General features: G+C 34.4%; 1 protein-coding gene across 1 annotated transcript; it reads left to right on the forward strand.

The window, feature by feature from the left end:
- The first annotated feature begins 7,122 nt into the window (after window positions 1–7,122).
- LOC125475801 lies at window positions 7,123–9,515 on the forward strand. The gene is made up of 3 exons (XM_048581167.1): window positions 7,123–7,287; window positions 7,422–7,572; window positions 9,047–9,515. Exons 1-3 carry the CDS (start codon window positions 7,185–7,187, stop codon window positions 9,318–9,320), a joined length of 528 nt encoding a protein of 175 aa, XP_048437124.1. The 5' UTR covers window positions 7,123–7,184; the 3' UTR covers window positions 9,321–9,515.
- The last annotated feature ends 9,218 nt before the right edge of the window (window positions 9,516–18,733 follow it).

Here is an 18,733-nt window from a genome sequence, read left to right on the forward strand (position 1 = left end):
ATGCAAATGCTTGTGATCGCATCCTTTAAGTTTTGAGATGGGTACATCATCATTTAAATTTTTAAAGCGCTACAAAATCTCGTGAATAGTATTTATAAGGGAGTCCAATATTAAAAAAAAATCATAATAATTAATGTACAAGTGTGAAAAATGTGAAAGAATATATAAACGGTCGTGATTGCATCCTCCACGTGTAGACGTTAGTTCCATCATTGTTTAAATTTTTAAGGCTCAATAGCCAAAATGGTCCATGAGATTTGCATAACACATCACTTTGGTCCCTGAGATTGAAAATCAATAGAAATGGTTCCTAAAATTGTCCACCATCCATCATTTTGGTCATTCCGTTAAAAACTCTTTGGGCAATATAGTGGCAAATTTCGAAGTTGAGCCCCTCGAGCAAGTTGTAAAGCTTATCATTACGAGCTTTTATATATTTTTTTTTATATTTTTCACACTTCTATATTAATATTTATTTGATACTTGAGATACAAATGTGTGTTTATATTTTGGAGTAATATTTATGTGACAATGTGTATACTAATTTAGTATTGTGTTTTTCATTTGATTATTTATTGGTTAAAATATATTTTCTTTAACAAGTAATGGGTTAGTTCATATTACCTATTAATAATAACAGGTCGGGTCATATTACGTATTAATAATAACGGGTCGAATTCGAGTCGGGTCATATTATCCGTTTTTTTTAACGAGTGTTACATGACATAACCCGTTAAGATGTTGAGTATGACACAAAAACGATACAAACACGAAAAACATGACCCGAATATCTGGTCTACACATCACCATCAATATAATAGATAATTAAATCAAGATGAGGAGTTATAACATGGAACAATGGAACACTCTCATAAAATGATAATTAATTATTGGGCAGCCCTTGACTTAGCATGTAACACTCAGTTGTAAGTCAATATTTCTGTGAAAATATCCATATGACCAGATAAAGATATAGAAAGGAGGTGAAGTTATACATGCAATCATCAGTTCCATGTCAAATAAATACTAATAAAAACTGGATAAAACGCGCTTAGATATGTGGTGTAGGTCTCATTATATATATTCGTGATAAAAATCACACACTATCTATGTGTTTAAAAAAAAAAAAGGAATTAAATAGAGTTTTAATTGAATGAAAAATAAAATGAAAAGAGTAAAAAGTAGGAAATGGGAGAAAGAAAGTGGTAGAGAAAAATTATGGTTATATGTGGAGGAAAAAAAACAGCAATTTTTTATTTTTTTTTATTTTTTGCGAATTTACATTACTGCTTATAATTTTATTTTGTGTTATTCGTGATAAAAATCACACACTATTTGTGTAATTTTTATAGAGTTTTCACCCTCTTTTAATTAATAAAGAAAAATTTTACTAATAATTAATTTAGGTTACAAAATAATGCGGTTTCAATTGTTTACCACATAGGTTTTTTAATTCCTTTTTTTAAATATAGGTTTGTACCCTTCATGACCAAATAGAAAAGAGAGAAGTGATGACAACCGCTGAATGTTTGATGTTACAAAAAGGAGATTGATTTATTATATATATAAAAGACTACAAAATAGAAGAGTATGTGAACGGATAAGTGAATGCGAAAATCACCTCTTAATACGTAATCTACAAAGTTTACTAGTGTATTTTTTATAAGTGAGAGATATACAATTCATAATCAGTACATGATATTAATTTTTAAGCTTTCGAAGTAGAACGTCCATTATTCAAGCAGTTACTCTATTATTATCAAATATGACACGAAAAATATGTCATGTTTTCTATTTGTATTATTGCATGTAGTGTCTCGGTCGAATAAGTTGCTGAACAGCATTAATTAGGAATGGGTTTGTTGGGGTTTTGGAAGATTTAAAGTATGACAGTGACAGGCTCTATGTTCTGGTCCAATCATACTTTTATTTTCTTCCATGCTATTGCTGACATTGACTTAAACTGTCCCAAACATGCATAATCTGTTCCAAGTCAAATAAGTACCAATAAAACGCGTTTAAATACATAGTGTAGGTCGCATTATATATAATATAATATATGTATTTGTAAAGGAGTTCTTTTTTTTTTTTTTGAAATAATCGATATTATTTATACTAAAGAGAATATGGTGAGCTTAGCCTCACAATGAGTTAGCAATAATTTAGTTTCAAATTCGTCTTGGTGAGAATCAAACCTAAAACCTCTTACTTACAAGTGAAGAGGAATAACATTAGACTGTAGTACTAAGCGTAGAAAGAAAAAATAATAGAAGAATCAAGTTTTAAATATTCATAATAGCGTTAAGTCCATGTAGCATTCATCATTGATATATTCCTAATTAATAAAAATATATCATTAATCAAGCCTAAAAAATGATCATTGATATATGATTAAATAGTAAAGTCTTTTATTTTTTTTTTACTGAATACTTTTATTTTCGGTCAAGTTATGAAATTTTCGAATTCTTAACTATGATTGAGATTTCATAAAAGAGGGTCATTTATGGAACACGATAAACTATATTTAATTATATAGTCATTACACATGACTAAATTTGACACTTTCTTACACAACCTGTTAATACGACATAAATATAACTAGTTTCAAAGCAACACGATAACCAATCGAGCTGTTATAGGATCACCTATTAAGAGCACATTAACGGGCTTATGCGCGTATAACCCGTGAGTAACCTATTTCAATCCGTTAAGAAAAAAATTATTTTGATAATTTTGAAGTTAAACTACTAAAAAAAATTACAATAAATACAGTAGCTATAGTATATATATTCTTTATTAAATATGTATTATTGTATTTTATAATATAGTTAAAAAAATTTTAAGTTTTGTTTATTTATTTATTTCTATTATTAGAGTTTCTTATTATCATTACTGAGATAAAATTTAATTGACATGTTGTTTAAAATTCAAATCAACTAGTATAATAATTGTATAGACAAAATGATAGATTTTCAATTTCAGAGTTAATGATAAAGTTTTATGCTCTTTGTCATACAGTCATAATCATAAATGTTTTATCCTTTTAAAAGTAAGATAAAACATAATAAAACACGTTTAAAAATAAAAATATAAAGTAATTTAAAAATACTAAACAGATTAAAAATTATAATAATTAATTTACAAGTGCGAAAAAAATGTGAAAAAATATGCAAATGCTTGTGATCGCGTCCTCTAAGTTTTGAGATGGGTACATAATCATTTAAAATTTTAAAGCGCTACAAAATCTCTTGAATAGTATTTATAAGGGAGTCCAATATTAAAAAAAAAAATCATAATAATTAATGTACAAGTGTGAAAAATGTAAAAGAATATATAAACAGTGGCGATTGCATCCTCCACGCGTGGACGTTGGTTCCATCATTGTTTAAATTTTTAAGGCTAAATAGCCAAAATAGTCCTTGAGATTTACATAACACATCACTTTGGTCCCTAAGATTGAAAATCAATAAAAATGGTCCCTGAAATTGTCCACCATCCATCATTCTGGTCATTCCGTTAAAAACTCTTTGGGCTATATAGTGGCAAATTTCGAAGTTGAGCCCCTCGAGCAAGTTGTAAAGCTTATCATTACAAGTTTTTATATATATTTTTATATTTTTCACACTTCTATATTAATATTTATTTGATACTTGAGATCCAAATGTGTTTTTATGTTTTGGAGTAATATTTATGTGACAATGTGTATACTAATTTAGTATTGTGTTTTTCATTTGATTATTTATTGGTTAAAATATATTTTCTTTAACAAGTAAAGGGTTGGATCATACTACCTATTAATAATAACAGGTCGAGTAATATTACGTATTAATAATAACGGGTTGAATTCAAGTCGGGTCATATTATCCGTTCATTTTAACAGGTGTTACACGACACAACCCATTAAGATGTCAGGTATGACACAAAAACGATACAAACACGAAAAACACGACTCGAATGCCTGGTCTACACATCACCATCAATATAATGGATAATTAAATCGAGATGAGGAATTATAACATGGAACAATGGAAGACTCTCATAAAAGGATAATTAATTAATGGGCGGCCCTTGACTTAGCATGCAAGGCCTGGCAATTCCTGACACGACCCGATAACCCGACACGACACAACACGAAATTAACAGGTGTTCGGGTCGACACGATAACGAATCGGGTCGTTATCGGGTAACCCGATAAGCACCTGTTAAGATAACGGGTTGATTCGGGTATACACGTGGGTAACACAATACACGATAAGCAGAATATTATTTTTATAATTTTATAACCCTAAAAAAAATGCTGTAATAATTATATACATTAATTTAACAATTTTATACCCCTAAAAACTATAATAAATATATATATATATATTAAATTAACTATAAAGTCTATAATAATTATAATAATTATATATACTATAATAATTATACCCCCAAAATATTAACTATCTATAATAATTATATAATTATATATATATATATATATATAATTTTGAATTAAATTTTATAAAAACTATAATAATTATTAATTAATATGCATGATGCATCCATTGATTTGATTCCATTCCATTCCTGCTGCCCTTTTTGAAGAAAAATAGAGGGAAAATGAAAATGATAGAAAAAGTTGAAAATGAAACAAAAAAGTGAGGGAATTAGGGAAAAGTGAAAATTATAAGAAAAGTTGAAAATGAAACAAAAAAGAGAGGGAAAAATGAAAATTAATAGAAGTGGTGAGAAATTTATTTATTTTTTTTTTTTAAGTTATTAACTTTTTATCACACATATGACATATCTCACTATTTTTATAATGATACATGTGATATACTACTCCGTGTACCAGTCAATTATACGTACAAAATAAATAGATTTAAATCTACTTAATAAATAAATATATATATATATGTATATATATATATACACCATTGGAACTTGATGGGATACGAATTCTTCGAAACTAATTTGAACGATCCCAACAGTCAAACTTGTTTGTATATGCTTTGAGATCACATCAGCAAAAAATCGCAAAAAACAAACATTCAGAGATCAAGTAACGTGACAAAACTTTTCGATGCTTATAAACGAAAAATCACGATTTAACGGTTATTTTAACTTCGATTTTGATGATTTTTTATAGCTACACTCCTTGACCCTATATGAATACAATGAATGAATTTGATCTTCAATTTAAAATATTTACACAAGTGGATACTACAAAATCTTATATTATACTTGATAAAAGTATAAATAAACTCTAAGTGTTAGTTAATCTATTGTTTTTATGGGATACGAATTCTCTTAAACTAATTTCAACGATCCCAACCATCAAACTTGTTTGTATATGCTTTGAGATCACATCAGCAAAAAATCACAAAAAACAAACATTCAGAGATCAAGTAACAGGACAAACCTTTTCGATGGTTATAAACGAAAAATCACGATCTAACGGTTATTTTAACTCCGATTTTGATGATTTTTTACAGGTACACTCCTTGACCTTATATGAATACAATGAATGAATTCGATCTTCAATTTAAAATATTTACACAAATGGATACCACAAAATCTTATGTTATACTTAATGAAAGTATAAATAAACTCTTAAGTGTTAGTCAATCTATCGTTTTGTTGGGATACGAATTCTCCAAAACTAATTTCAACGATCCAAACCGTCAAACTTGTTTGTATATGCTTGGAGATCACATTAACAAAAAAATCACAAAAAACAAACATTTAGAGATCAAGTAACGGGACAAAACTTTTCGACGGTTATAAACAAAAAATTACGATTTAACGGTTATTTTAACTTCGATTTTGATGATTTTTTACAGGTACATTCCTTGACCCTATATGAATACAATGAATGAATTCGATCTTCAATTGAAAATATTTGCACAAGTGGATACCACAAAATCTATTGTTCTACTTAATGAAAGTATAAATAAACTCTAAGTGTTAGTCAATCTATTGTTTTGTTGGGATACGAATTCTCCAAAACTAATTTCAACGATCCAAACCGTCAAACTTGTTTGTATATGCTTGGAGATCACATCAACAAAAAATCACAAAAAACAAACATTCAGAGATCAAGTAACGGGACAAAGCTTTTCGACGGTTATAAACAAAAAATCACGATTTAACGGTTATTTTAACTCCGATTTTGATGATTCTTTACAGGTACATTCCTTGACCCTATATGAATACAATGAATGAATTCGATCTTCAATTTAAAATATTTACACAAGTGGATACCACAAAATCTTATGTTATACTTAATGAAAGTATAAAATCTTATGTTATACAATGAATGAATTCGATCTTCAATTTAAAATGTTTGGTTTTTCTATACTTAGTTTATGCGGAAGAGAGTTCTGACGTGGAAAACCTTACTGAAAACATCTTCAACATAACTCTTCAAGGCAATAGATGAAGCCAAAGTTTCAATACAATTTCATGATGATCGATGTAAATTGAAGATTTTGTAGATAAAGGTGTAAACTTTTGAGAAAGACTTACAATCTTGAAAACACTTTTGAGAAAGACTTACAATCTTGAAAACAAAAACTCTTTCATTTTGCATATCCTTGCACATTTAATATTTGTAATAGATTAGTAGTGTATGTATTATTTTTTTATTAGGCTCTTATTTTCGAATGTAGATATAGTACTTAAACGATAAATGTTTTAATGTTTTGAAGTAATATTTATGTGGTAATGTGTGATATGTGCAAATTTAAAAAAAAAAATATTTTTTTCTTAACGGGTCATAACGGGTCGGGTCACTTTACCCGTTGGGTAAAGTAACCCGACCTGTTAAGGACCCGTTAAGATAACGGATGTGACACGACACGACCCGTTAAGATAACAGGTGTTACACGAAAACGACACGAACACGACAGACACGACCCGTTTGCCAGGCCTATGATGCAATACTCAGTTGTAAGTCAAATACCTACTTGTACCAAATAAAAAATAAAAATGAAAAATAAAAAAAAAAACACCTAAAATGCGTTTTTTTTCTTCTTCTGGACAAACAATATTATCTAAGTGAGTAAACTAAGTCTCACAATGAACCTGCAATAATATGATTCGAATTCGTTTTCGAACCTATAAAATGCATCTTAGACATGACTTTATATATTAGTAGTTATATGGGAACGAAGGAGACTTGTATATCGATCTGATACAATATGGTTCACAAGGCCAGCGTTGTTTACATGATTCTCATAATTATATTGCTATTGTTTTCATCCGAAATAGTCTTTGCCAATGCTTCTGAAAATCCAAAACACTGTATGTAATTTTGGTGGCTAATGTATACATTAAATTTCTCTCTCTCTCTCTCTCTCTCCTCCCCCTCATGTGTTGTGTGTGTGTGTATATATGTCCGGCAACTAATGATGAGGTTCCTGATCTTGTCATTGCAGATTATACAGACAAGACGATGAGTAGGTCGCGTCTGCTAAGGGATTTTATGATGATGCGTCGTCGTGTTCAAAAGGAGATTCTTCTGGGAAAGCAAATAGGGGTACCAAGACCCGGTAGGTCGCCTGGTCGTGAGCCAAAGCCAATAACTAGGTAGTAATTTGGTTTCTTTTTATGTTGGAATAATTTATAAATATACCTTTTGTATTTCGAAGTTTTTAGCAAGATGTGATCTTTTAGATTATAGTCGTTTGCAATTTGTAGTCTTCTTCTTTATTTTATGTCTATGAATAAGAATCATAGAATGGATTCGACCATTTTAAATCAATCTGCTCTTGTTCGATATCAGTTTGTTTATCATTTCTTTTTTTTTTCTTTCAAAGTTTACAATTAAATCATTATTCAATAAAAAAAACATTTTACTAGACGAAAAATAAAGAAGATGAACTAGAGAAGGTCATCAGTCGCGTCTGCAAATGGAAATTATTCAGGCAAAAAAAGTAGCCATACCAATTCCAAATAGGACATCTGGATATGGAGAAAATGATAAACACAATAACTAGGTAGTAATTGGTATATTTTTGTGTTAGGATAATTTATAATAACCTTTTGTAATTTAGAAAGTTCTAGCAAGATGTAATCTTTTGTATTAACGTCGTCTGCAATTTGTAGTCCTCTTCTTTATTTTGTGTCTATGAACAAGAACCATAGTTTGTAATTAAATTTTATTATTTCTCATCATTTGATTAGTTTACATGTTATCAGAACAGGATCAACCTTGGAATTCAATATGCTCTTGTTCGGTATCAGTTAGCTTATCGTTTTTTTTTTTTCTCTTTAAGTTTACAATTGTATCATTATTACGTTACATCATAACAATATTAGCTCTCATTAAAAAGAAAGAAATAACTCTTTTAATATTTAGCACTTCGATTATTGACAAAGAAGAGCGTGAAGAATCACTTGATTTACTAATACAAGAAATTATAACATATATGGATTGCTCTTATGGTCTTCATCTTCAACCCATTACATCCTATATTTAAATGCTCTTATCTCCCCTTACTATAGATCCATGTTGAATAATGTTTGTAAATCAGAATACATGTTGAGATAAAATAAAATAGGCTTATGAAAATGCAGATGGATTGAAGAACAAAAACCCAACAAAGAAATAGCCCAGTTAAAACCCTTAGACCCGCAGGCGTTTCAGTCTTGCGATGTAACAACAATTAAATCTATTAAATAAGAAGACGAGAACATACAATATTTCTTTTACGTGGTAAAACCCCACATACAAAAAGAAAAATTCATGGGCACACTACTGGTTAAAGAATTCACTAATGTCAAACAAAGTACAAAACTCATACAAGAAATAATTTTTTTTTATTTTTTGCAATGCTAGCGTTAGTGAGTTAAATAGTTAGTTGTTAGGGTAGGAGAGTTGTTAGGGTAGGAGAGTCAGTGGAGATCGAACTCGCACTATGATGCATATGCATGATTGCTTCAACCATTGCGGTAAAACGTCATTTGCTAAACACCTACTAGAAGATTATCTTGCCCTCTTGTCTTCGTACTTGCTTCTCTTCATCTCCTTTTGATTGCACACCTCCGATCGTGAATGTAGTCACCTCCAGTGGCGAAGCTACGTGAGGGCGAGGAGTGGCGGCCACCCCTCCTTCACCGGAAAACATGCCTTGGAGCATTGGTTCAGCCATTCCGCTCTCATCGGAATTCATGGCACCTGTAAAAATTGGGGATTGATTCGACAGAAGACGGAGGCTTCAGCGAAGGAGAGGGTTCAACGAAGAAGAGAGGTTTGTAGAACTATTCGGGTTCGAATTGATGGAAAGGTTGGAGGAAAGGGTGGGTGGGTGTTTGACGGAGGAGAAAGGGACTAGAGGGTGAGATTTGCAGCGATGGCAAGAAGGTAGGAAGATGAGAGGTTATGTTTGGTCACAGGTTCAATGGGAAACTTAGTGTTTGGTTACAAACGTTGAGAGAAAGTATAGATGACATGTGTTTCAAGATTATTGGACCACATAAGAAGTGAGTAAAATTTGGGTACTCCCTTGTGAGTACCTGTCCTTTGTTTACCCATTTCTCCCATTTTTTTCTCTTTTGACCCCACCTTTTTTTTTGGTGGTTTATTAACCCATTTCTCGCCTTTTTTTTATTTTTTATTCTTGAATGTATTTTTATTTTCTCTTTTAAGAGTCCCACCATATTTATCTTAAACTCTCACATTATTTATAAATATTATATCACTTTTTAAAAACAATGTAAATATTGTTTAATGCTTATTTTACGATAATTTAAATCCATCTAGGCTCTTGCCTAGATCTAGCCTAGGCACATGGCTGCTAGGTCTCAGTCTGCTATTTGACTAGCACCTAACATTTTTTAGAATCTAATCCTAGCCAATTTAAGCTTCTTACATTGGCTTTGATATTATTGCTTACAAGTTACAACCGCTTTGGTGGGGAGATGATGTGATATAAAATAACACACAAATTAAACCCTATAATTGTAGTATGTGTAAGTAGGGATTGTTCTAGGTCGGGGATTAGAAGGGATGCTAATGAACACAATTTAGACTTAAAAACTGAAAACTAAAACAATGTAAATATTGTTTAATGCTTATTTTACGATAATTTAAATCCATCTAGGCTCTTGCCTAGATCTCGCCTAGGCACCTGGCTGCTAGGTCTCAGTCTGCTATTTGACTAGCACCTAACATTTTTTAGAGTCTAATCCTAGCGAATTTAAGCTTCTTACATTGGCTTTGATATTATTGCTTACAACCGCTTTGGTGGGGAGATGATGTGATATAAAATAACACACAAATTAAACCCTATAATTGTAGTATGTGTAAGTAGGGATCGTTCTAGGCCGGGGATTAGAAGAGATGCTAATCAACACAATTTAGACTTAAAAACTGAAAACTATACTCAAACAACTCAAAACAAGCTAAACTGACTCAAAACACACAAACTAAGTTAAATTGACTCAAAACAGGTACTAGAAAGTGATTTGGACGAAAATTAAACTAAAAAGACTCAAAATACTAAATGGGGTTGTTTTGATGAATTTAAACTAAACTAACACAAATAAGAACTAAGGGGGTATTTGGACGAATTTTAAACTTAAAACAAACAAACTTGCAAAAACAAAGTAAAAGGGTACGAATTTGGGTGAATGAATGGGTGAAAGGCTAGCTAGAGGGTCCTTCTCCACACATGACACATATGCAACACAAAATTGATTTCCAGTTATTATTCTTTTAAACCATGAATGACAATTCCCCAAATTAATCGTGAGAAGCACAAATTAACTTTCAGATTTTCCTAAATTCATTAAATTGGACTCAATGACGCAATCAAATTATTCTTATCAAGTTCCGTATATGAACTGCATGATAGAGATACATATCAAAGATCATTAAGTTCTATGAAAATCATATGCATTGACAAGGCATTCGTAACTATGAACTGCATGATACTCCTGCCATGAATTTACTTAATACGATTGTGACTAGCAACCTCCACGACTTATAAATATAAGTTCATAACGATTAGGTGAATTTCCCTTATATTTTAGCATCAAATTCATGCATGCAAACTAAGTAGGCGTCCTTAAGCAACATACAAGAATAAGTTATCAATCAAATAGATAAGTAAATCGCATTCATGTTTTACGAAACAATAATTGGATGAAATCAATTCATATCACATATATGTTCATGGCTTTGAATTCGCCTCTAACTAAAAAGAATTTAGTTCCTCATGTTCATCATAATTGAAAACCAAATTAAAACAAACATTGGACTAAAACTAAGGATAGAAAGAACCCAGAAACGCTCCAACAATCCAAAGGTCTTGAATGGCAGCAGACACGACACTCTTCCTCTTCTTCATGCCTTGCACGACACAAGTCTCTAAAAACTCTCAGAAACCTGCGGCACCTTTGTATTGTTCTGAATTTCTCTCATGTGTGTCGTATGAATTATGCGGCATAAATATGTATATATAGGCCTAGGGTTATGCATAATTTCTGAAGGGAAAAGGATTGCACAATCCTAGGGGGAAAAGGTTAGGGTTACACAGCAGAGAATGGGCCATCTAGAAGGAATAGGTGCGGCATAGAAATAGGACCAAATAAAGCCTTCTAGAAAGGGTATTATGGTAGGTTTCTAGAAGGACAAGGGATAAGGGGTGCGGCACCAATGTAGGAGAAGGATAGGGCTTCTAGAACCATATATTTAGGTGATTTAATGTGAAGAGGAGTCCCCTTTGCAGATGGAATTAAGGTAGCAAAGGATTAGGATATGATAAGATAAGATTGGACAAGGTTTTGGATAACGTTCCTTCTTTTCAGCTGATTCCTTATCTTCCAAGCTTCCAAATTTGTTTCTTCAGATATTAAGCACATTCCTAGCCTCTCTTGAACTTCAAATTCGTCCATCCACCTTGCTCCATATGCAAGTTATCCATTCCAGCCCAAAATTGTTCTAAAATGCACCAAAATGCACTTTCTTGCCTCTTTTGCCATTTAAACCTACAAACACACGAAAATAACTTAAATCACTATAATAAATAGAAACTAACTATGCAAATGCAAGAAAACAAGCTAACCAAGTCGCATAAATATGCTCCTATCAAATTCCCCCACACTTAGCTTTTGCTAGTCCCCGAGCAAAACAAAGAAAACAACAATCTAAACCTTCCAACAATTGCCTCAGGGATTTCCAATGCAACACGACATGTTAAAAACCATTACTCCCACAGATTTTAGCTATCCCTACCCTCGGGCATATACTTAATCGCAGTTACCACTCACTAGCTCGCATGTAATCAATTAAAACAACATTTTGAATGTAGTAGCATGCCTTAGAGAATCCCTCAATTCCTCACCGGATATACTCTCTATTTTCACACAAATTTTCTGACCACACTCCCTACACTAGGTATATGTGAGAAGATTGATGTAAACATGTAGACTAGCACTCACAAATGTTATAACAAAGAAGGCACTTTCTAGAATTATTAATATAAACATGTATACGATCTCATGAACGGAATGCCACTACTTAGACGTGAGAACCAGGGATACCATATGCTCGTACCAATTTCAAACTCCACATATTGAAAAACATAACAATCAAGATAGAAGTCTAAGGGTTGTAACAGGGCCAAGGTATTGGCAAACAAAGAAAGGTAAAGATAAACAAAAGTTCTTAAAGTGATAGTAAGCAAAGTAATGAAATCGACACAAAGAATTCACTTTTGAATGCAGAAATAAACTTTAAACACCCATGGGAGATTCACACAACACTTAGGGTCGAATTCAAACTTTTGGACCATTTCTTCAACAACCAATACTTATGAGTTCATTCTCACTTATTTCTCAACTCTTTTTCTTTCTTTTCTCAAGTTTTTCTTCTTCTTTCTTTCTTTTTCACGTTTTTTTTCTTCTTTCGTGCCCTTTCTCTTTGGCACACAAAACGTACAACCTCATAGATTTCCAACGAAAAGCCTTCCCCCACACTTGTTTTTCTGCATAATGTTGATCAAAAGGAATTCCCTCTAAATCATGCTCCACTATTCTTTAAGAACAAGGGTATCGATGGTCCTATTCTAGGCTAGGTAAGGATAATGTGGTTAACAAAGAAAATATGCTAACTAAGGCTCAACAAGGTTAAACCTACAATACATATGCAAAGGGTAAGGCTTTTTGGCTCTGGTTTAACTAAACAACTTCATCTTGTTATTTGTTATGCACTCAATTTTATGCTTTGAATGAAACGGACATGAGTTTTAGTATTTGGATCTATAGTGATGAAACGCATTCTAAGTAGCAGCCAAGCAAAAAAAAATAATGAGATCATGCAACGACTTTAGAAAACAAGAATTCACTGATTAATAACTCTCCAAACAAAGTTTAGGCTCAAGTCTCTCAGGGTTGTAGCGTTAGTTTGAGTTCTTTCCTTAAGCATGTTTCAAAAACTGATTTTTTTTTTTGTTTTTTTGTTTTTTGTTTTTGTGATTACATGTGAATTCGTAAACGATAACTACAACTAAGCATAAACCAAAGAGCATATCAAATTTCCACCCATGTTTGTAACTTTCTTTAACAATCATGCAATTAAAAATCAAATCCTCATTATTGTGTTGGAAGGTATCCTAAGACACAACACGCAAAAACAAAAACGACTCTAAAAACAACTCTTTTTGGGTTTTTCAAACACTCTTTTTCGATTTTTTTTCAAATTCTCGGATTTTCTATTATAGGACACATTAAAACACTTCAAAACACAATAAAAACACTTAAAAACATCGAGTAACAACTTTAGAAGTGATAGGTGATAAAATCCCATGAAAATCAATGCAAAATCGTTTGTTTACCCCCCCCCCCCCCAACACACACTTAAACCAAACATTATCCTCAATGTTTCAAACATAGACTCACAAACAAACAATCAAATAACACAACTAACAAACACAACAATCATGGCAAAGTAGAAGTAATAAAGAGTAGGGTTTAGGAACGCAAATCTGGTTATGGAACCGGAGATTCCTAGGTCTCTTTATTTAAACACATGGGTTGCCTCCCAAAAAGCGCTTGCTTTAACGTCTTCTAGCCGGACGATACCTCCATTCAAGCTCCATTAGTGCCCACGGCATGGAGGGGTATATCCTCCAAGAAATGCTCCTCAAAATACTTATAATAAGGCTCAATGAATGGAAGGGGATAGTGAACCTTTCTGATTGTGGTGTTTAGCTTCCTAAAGTCAATGTGAACTCTCCCACCACCTTGGATTCGATTGGGTACCTACACCAAAGAAGGTAACAACCTAATAGTTGAGATGAGAATTGGAATTGGGATTAATGGCTCACCAATATATTGTGACGAAGGCTCAAAAGTAGCAGCACTATCAACAATTTCACTAGGGATGCTTTCGGCCAGATTGGGTGTTTTGAGGGTAGTGGCGTGTTCCTTGTGCTCTACTCCAATTCCCTCTTCGATGATGGTTCGAAATACATCCTTCTTGATAGATGCTGAATGATCCTGCCCTATATCTTTATTCACATCAATGGAAAAACAAGGACGAACATCATTAGGATGCTTAACAGATTCATAATCATTCAATTTAATTATATCACCACCAAACTCCATTGTTAATGCTTCCTTGGCCACATTAATCTTGGTTTAGGCTGTTTTCATTAATGGTCTTCCAAGTAGGATCGGCAATGGTGGAGAATGGGCCGAATCTTCCATTTCAAGCACATAGAAATCAGTCAGAAAGATTAAATGATTAACCTGCACCAAAACATCTTCCAAAAGTCATTTTGGATATGCATTAGAACGATCGGCTGATTGAATAATAACTCCATCATTTTTAAGCTCTCCTAAGTTCTTAGATGTATAAATAAAGTAAGGCATGACATTAATGGATGCACCTAGGTCAAGCATAGCATGTTCAAACTTTGTATTACCAATAACACAAGAGATTGTGAAACTACCTGGATCTTTGCATTTAGGAGGCAATTTCCTTTGCAACATTGCAAAGACATTTTCACTTACATGTATCACCTCTTTCTCCCGAAGTCATTTCTTTGTTGTACAAAGCTTCTTCAAAAACTTAGCATACTTCAGAATTTGCTTTATTGCATCAAGAAGTGGGATATTGACTTGCACTTTCCTAAATGTCTCTAGAATGTTTTTTTCATTCTCTTCATTCCTAGATTGCATAAACCTGCTAAGAAAAGGCACATTTGGTGGAATAGGGTTAGAAACAATTTGAATTTGAACCTACCTTACATGTGTTGGACGACTTAGGGGCATTGAGTGGCTGTGGCAAGGGTTGCTCTACCTTTGCCGTGGCTTTGTCTTGTTCCTCCTCTTTATGCATCAGCTTTTCATCCTCCTTTTGGCTTGATTTAGATGGTTGTTGGTCGGTTCCAACTTCCTTGCCACTTCTCAAAGTGATGGCATTGGCGGTTTCAAATCCTCCTCTTGGATTCATAACGGTTGAACTAGGTAGTTTGCCTTGTTCCCTAAATTGTCTCATGAACTGCGACAGCTGCCCCATTTGATTCTTTAATTCGCCCATCTCCTTGGCTTGGTTTTGTAAGCCCTGCGTCAAAGAAGTTAGTACTTGAAGAATTTTATCATTATCTAACGACGAACCTGAATTTGTTTGGGCGGATTGTGGTGGAAGTTGTGGTGGTGCGAAAGGCCTTTGATAGAGTCCCAGAGGTGGTTGTCTATATCTGCCTTGTTGATGAGTTTGTTGAGGTTCCCTCCACTTTATATTTGGATGATATCTCCAACTCGGATTGTAGGTGTTAGAGAATGGGTCATGCCTTGGTTGATTTTGGCCTTGATATCCTATGGCATTAGCAATTTCCCATCCTCCATTCTCTATCAATTGAGGACATTGATTATTGGAATGTCCTTGCATAGTGCACACACCACAAACACGTGCTCCTTGCACTTTGGATCCATCAGCAACCTGTGACACAAGAATAGTGAGATTAGCCAATTGAGATTGAATTTCGGAAATTGCACTTACCTCATTAACTTGGTGTTGCTGTGGGGGGTCCCTTTGTCCAACTCCCTCGTATTGTTGTGCATTCAAGGCTCGATTGGATATGAGGATCTTGGCAGCAACTGGGGTTTTGTCAACCAAAGCACCACCTACCGTTGAAAGGAGTCCTTCGTATAAATATTGAATTAGAAGATCTTCCTTCATTTGATGTTGTGGGCGTGACGCAGCTAAAGTCTTGAAACGCTCATAATATGTTGGAAAGGATTCTCCTTGGCTTTGTTGAATTCCACTAATCATTTTCCTCAAAAGAATGACTCTCAAAGTTAGGAAAAATTTCTCTAAGAATGCTCTCTTCATGCTTGTAGAAATCAAAATTTCGGTGAAATGAATGTTGACCAATAATTAAAATTTCAACGCTCACGTGTCACATTAATTTTACATGTAGCGTGTGACTCAACGAAAAATCGAAATAAATTGGAAAAGTCATCAAATAGGACACGTGTCAATACCTGGCAGAAATGATTTATTTCATCTGATTATTTAAATCCAAAAATCAAGTTTTGGAATTCTATAAATAGAAGCCAAGGCATTCATTTTGAGAAGAAGAAGAAAGGAAGAGAAATTTACATTACACCAAAACCTTGAAGCCTTGAAACTCTAAAGCTCTCAAGCAAATCCCGAAGGATCAAGAAAGCACTCTTCGTTCTTCGTCAAATCCTCCTTCAAGATCAAGCCCCAATGGCCCTTGAAGAACTCCCACCAACTCAAGATCAAGCCCCGACGGCCCCTTGAAGAAAGTGTTCATCATTCATCATCCGTTCATCCTAAGATCAAGCCTCAACGGCCCTTTGGATCAACAACCTCAACAAACTCATACACCCATTCTTCAAGATCAAGCCCAACGCCCCTTGAAGATCCATTCATCAACTGTTCATCCTTAAATTAAGCCCCGACGGCCCTTTGGATCAACAACTCATCCACAAACCTACACCCTACGAAGATAGAATCAGAGGACCAAATTACAAAGAGATTGTAACCCCAAAATCATTAATACAAAAATATATTTTGTACACGTATTCTTGTCTCTTGTTTTAGGAATTTTTCGTGTTTACAAATTTGGCACGCCAAGTGGGACATCTCTACCTCTCATCTCTATCCTCAAATCATCGAAAAACGCAAATGGCATCAAGAAAGGATCAAGCTGTTCCTGCAATCAAAGCAAAGAACAAGAACATCATCGCCGCAAGTGGTGATATTTCGGGCATCATAACCCGAAGTAAGGCAAGAGATCTTTTTGCCGCGGCTTCCGCCCCTGCATTAACTCTGTCAAAGGAACAAGAGCACCTGAGGCACGAGCCTGTGATCACCCTAGCCTCGCTAAAGGCATCAAAAGGGGAGAGCCCGAGGAAATACTCAGAGTCCTTACTCTCCGACGCTGATTCGAGCGGCAGTACAACCATGCAAGTCATGACCACTGGAGCAACTTCAATTGAGGAGCAGCTAGCTCAGATGAATGAAGCAATTGCAAAGCTCACACGGACTGTGGAAGAGAAGGACTTGCAGATTGCCGCACTCGTCAACCAACTAGATGCGCGGCCCGATGTGAAAGTCGACTCAAATGTTGGCCTAGTAAAGAAAGAAGTCAACGAAGAAGAGGAGCCTCCAGCAGAGAAAGTCGAAGAGAAGCTGAAACTAGACCAAACAATGGCGTCCATGGGATCTCTCTCTATCCAGCAACTACAGGAGATGATTGCAAGCACTATCAAGACACAGTACGAAGGAAGCTCGCATGACTCCGTACTGTACTCAAAGCCTTACTCCAAGAAGATTGATGCTTTGAAGATGCCAAAGGGTTACCAGCCCCCAAAATTCATGCAGTTCGATGGAAAAGGCAACCCGAAGCAACATGTCGCCCATTTCATTGAAACTTGCAACAATGCTGGGACAGAGGGAGACTACCTCGTCAAACAGTTCGTGCGTTCGCTGAAAAGTAATGCTTTTGACTGGTACACTGACCTCGAACCTGAGTCTATCAACAGTTGGGACCAGCTAGAAAGGGAATTCCTCAACCGTTTCTACAGCACTCGTCGTACTGTAAGCATGCTAGAGCTGACCAGTACGAAACAGTGGAGAGATGAACCTGTCGTCGACTACATAAATAGATGGCGCTCCTTAAGTCTGGATTGCAAAGATCGTCTTTCTGAAACCTCTGCCATTGAGATGTGTGTTCAAGGCATGCACTGGGGGTTACATTACATCCTCCAAGGCATAAAACCAAGAACATTCGAAGAACTAGCAACTCGTTCCCACGACATGGAGTTGAGTATCGCTAATCACGGGAAAAAAGAGCCGATTACTAACTTCAATAAGGATAAAGTATTCGCCCCAAATGTAGACAAGACCGGGAAGAAGCCCGCTAAGGAAGCTTTCACCGTCAACACTACCCCCATCAAGACCTCCTCAGCGCCCATCAAGATCTCCTCCAAGAAGAAAGCGAAGGAGATAAAGACAAGTGAGCCTCCTCGCACCCAAGACATATACAAGAGCACCTTGAGAGAGTTGGAACAGAAAACGTACCCGTTTCCTGACTCTGACATGGTTGCCATGTTAGATGACTTGCTGGAAAAAATGGTGATTGAGCTACCCGAATGCAAGCGTCCTGAAGAAATGAATCGCACAAACGATCCTAGGTACTGCAAGTACCATCGTATTGTGAGCCATCCTGTTGGCAAGTGCTTCGTTCTTAAAGAACTCATCATGAAG

This window comes from the organism of the source record quoted next, unplaced genomic scaffold, assembly GCF_019419815.1.
Source record: "Pyrus x bretschneideri cultivar Hongxiangsu unplaced genomic scaffold, Pyrus_bretschneideri_v1 Contig16, whole genome shotgun sequence".
NCBI classification, from domain to species: Eukaryota; Viridiplantae; Streptophyta; class Magnoliopsida; order Rosales; family Rosaceae; genus Pyrus; species Pyrus x bretschneideri.

Bases quoted from the DNA above. Each gene is read 5' to 3' on its own strand.
- LOC125475801 (XM_048581167.1), top strand. From the start codon at position 7,185: ATGGTTCACAAGGCCAGCGTTGTTTACATGATTCTCATAATTATATTG. The intron at 7,288-7,421 runs GTATGTAATTTT...TTGTCATTGCAG, and splicing joins TTCTGAAAATCCAAAACACT to ATTATACAGACAAGACGATG. The intron at 7,573-9,046 runs GTAGTAATTTGG...TCGTGAATGTAG, and splicing joins GAGCCAAAGCCAATAACTAG to TCACCTCCAGTGGCGAAGCT.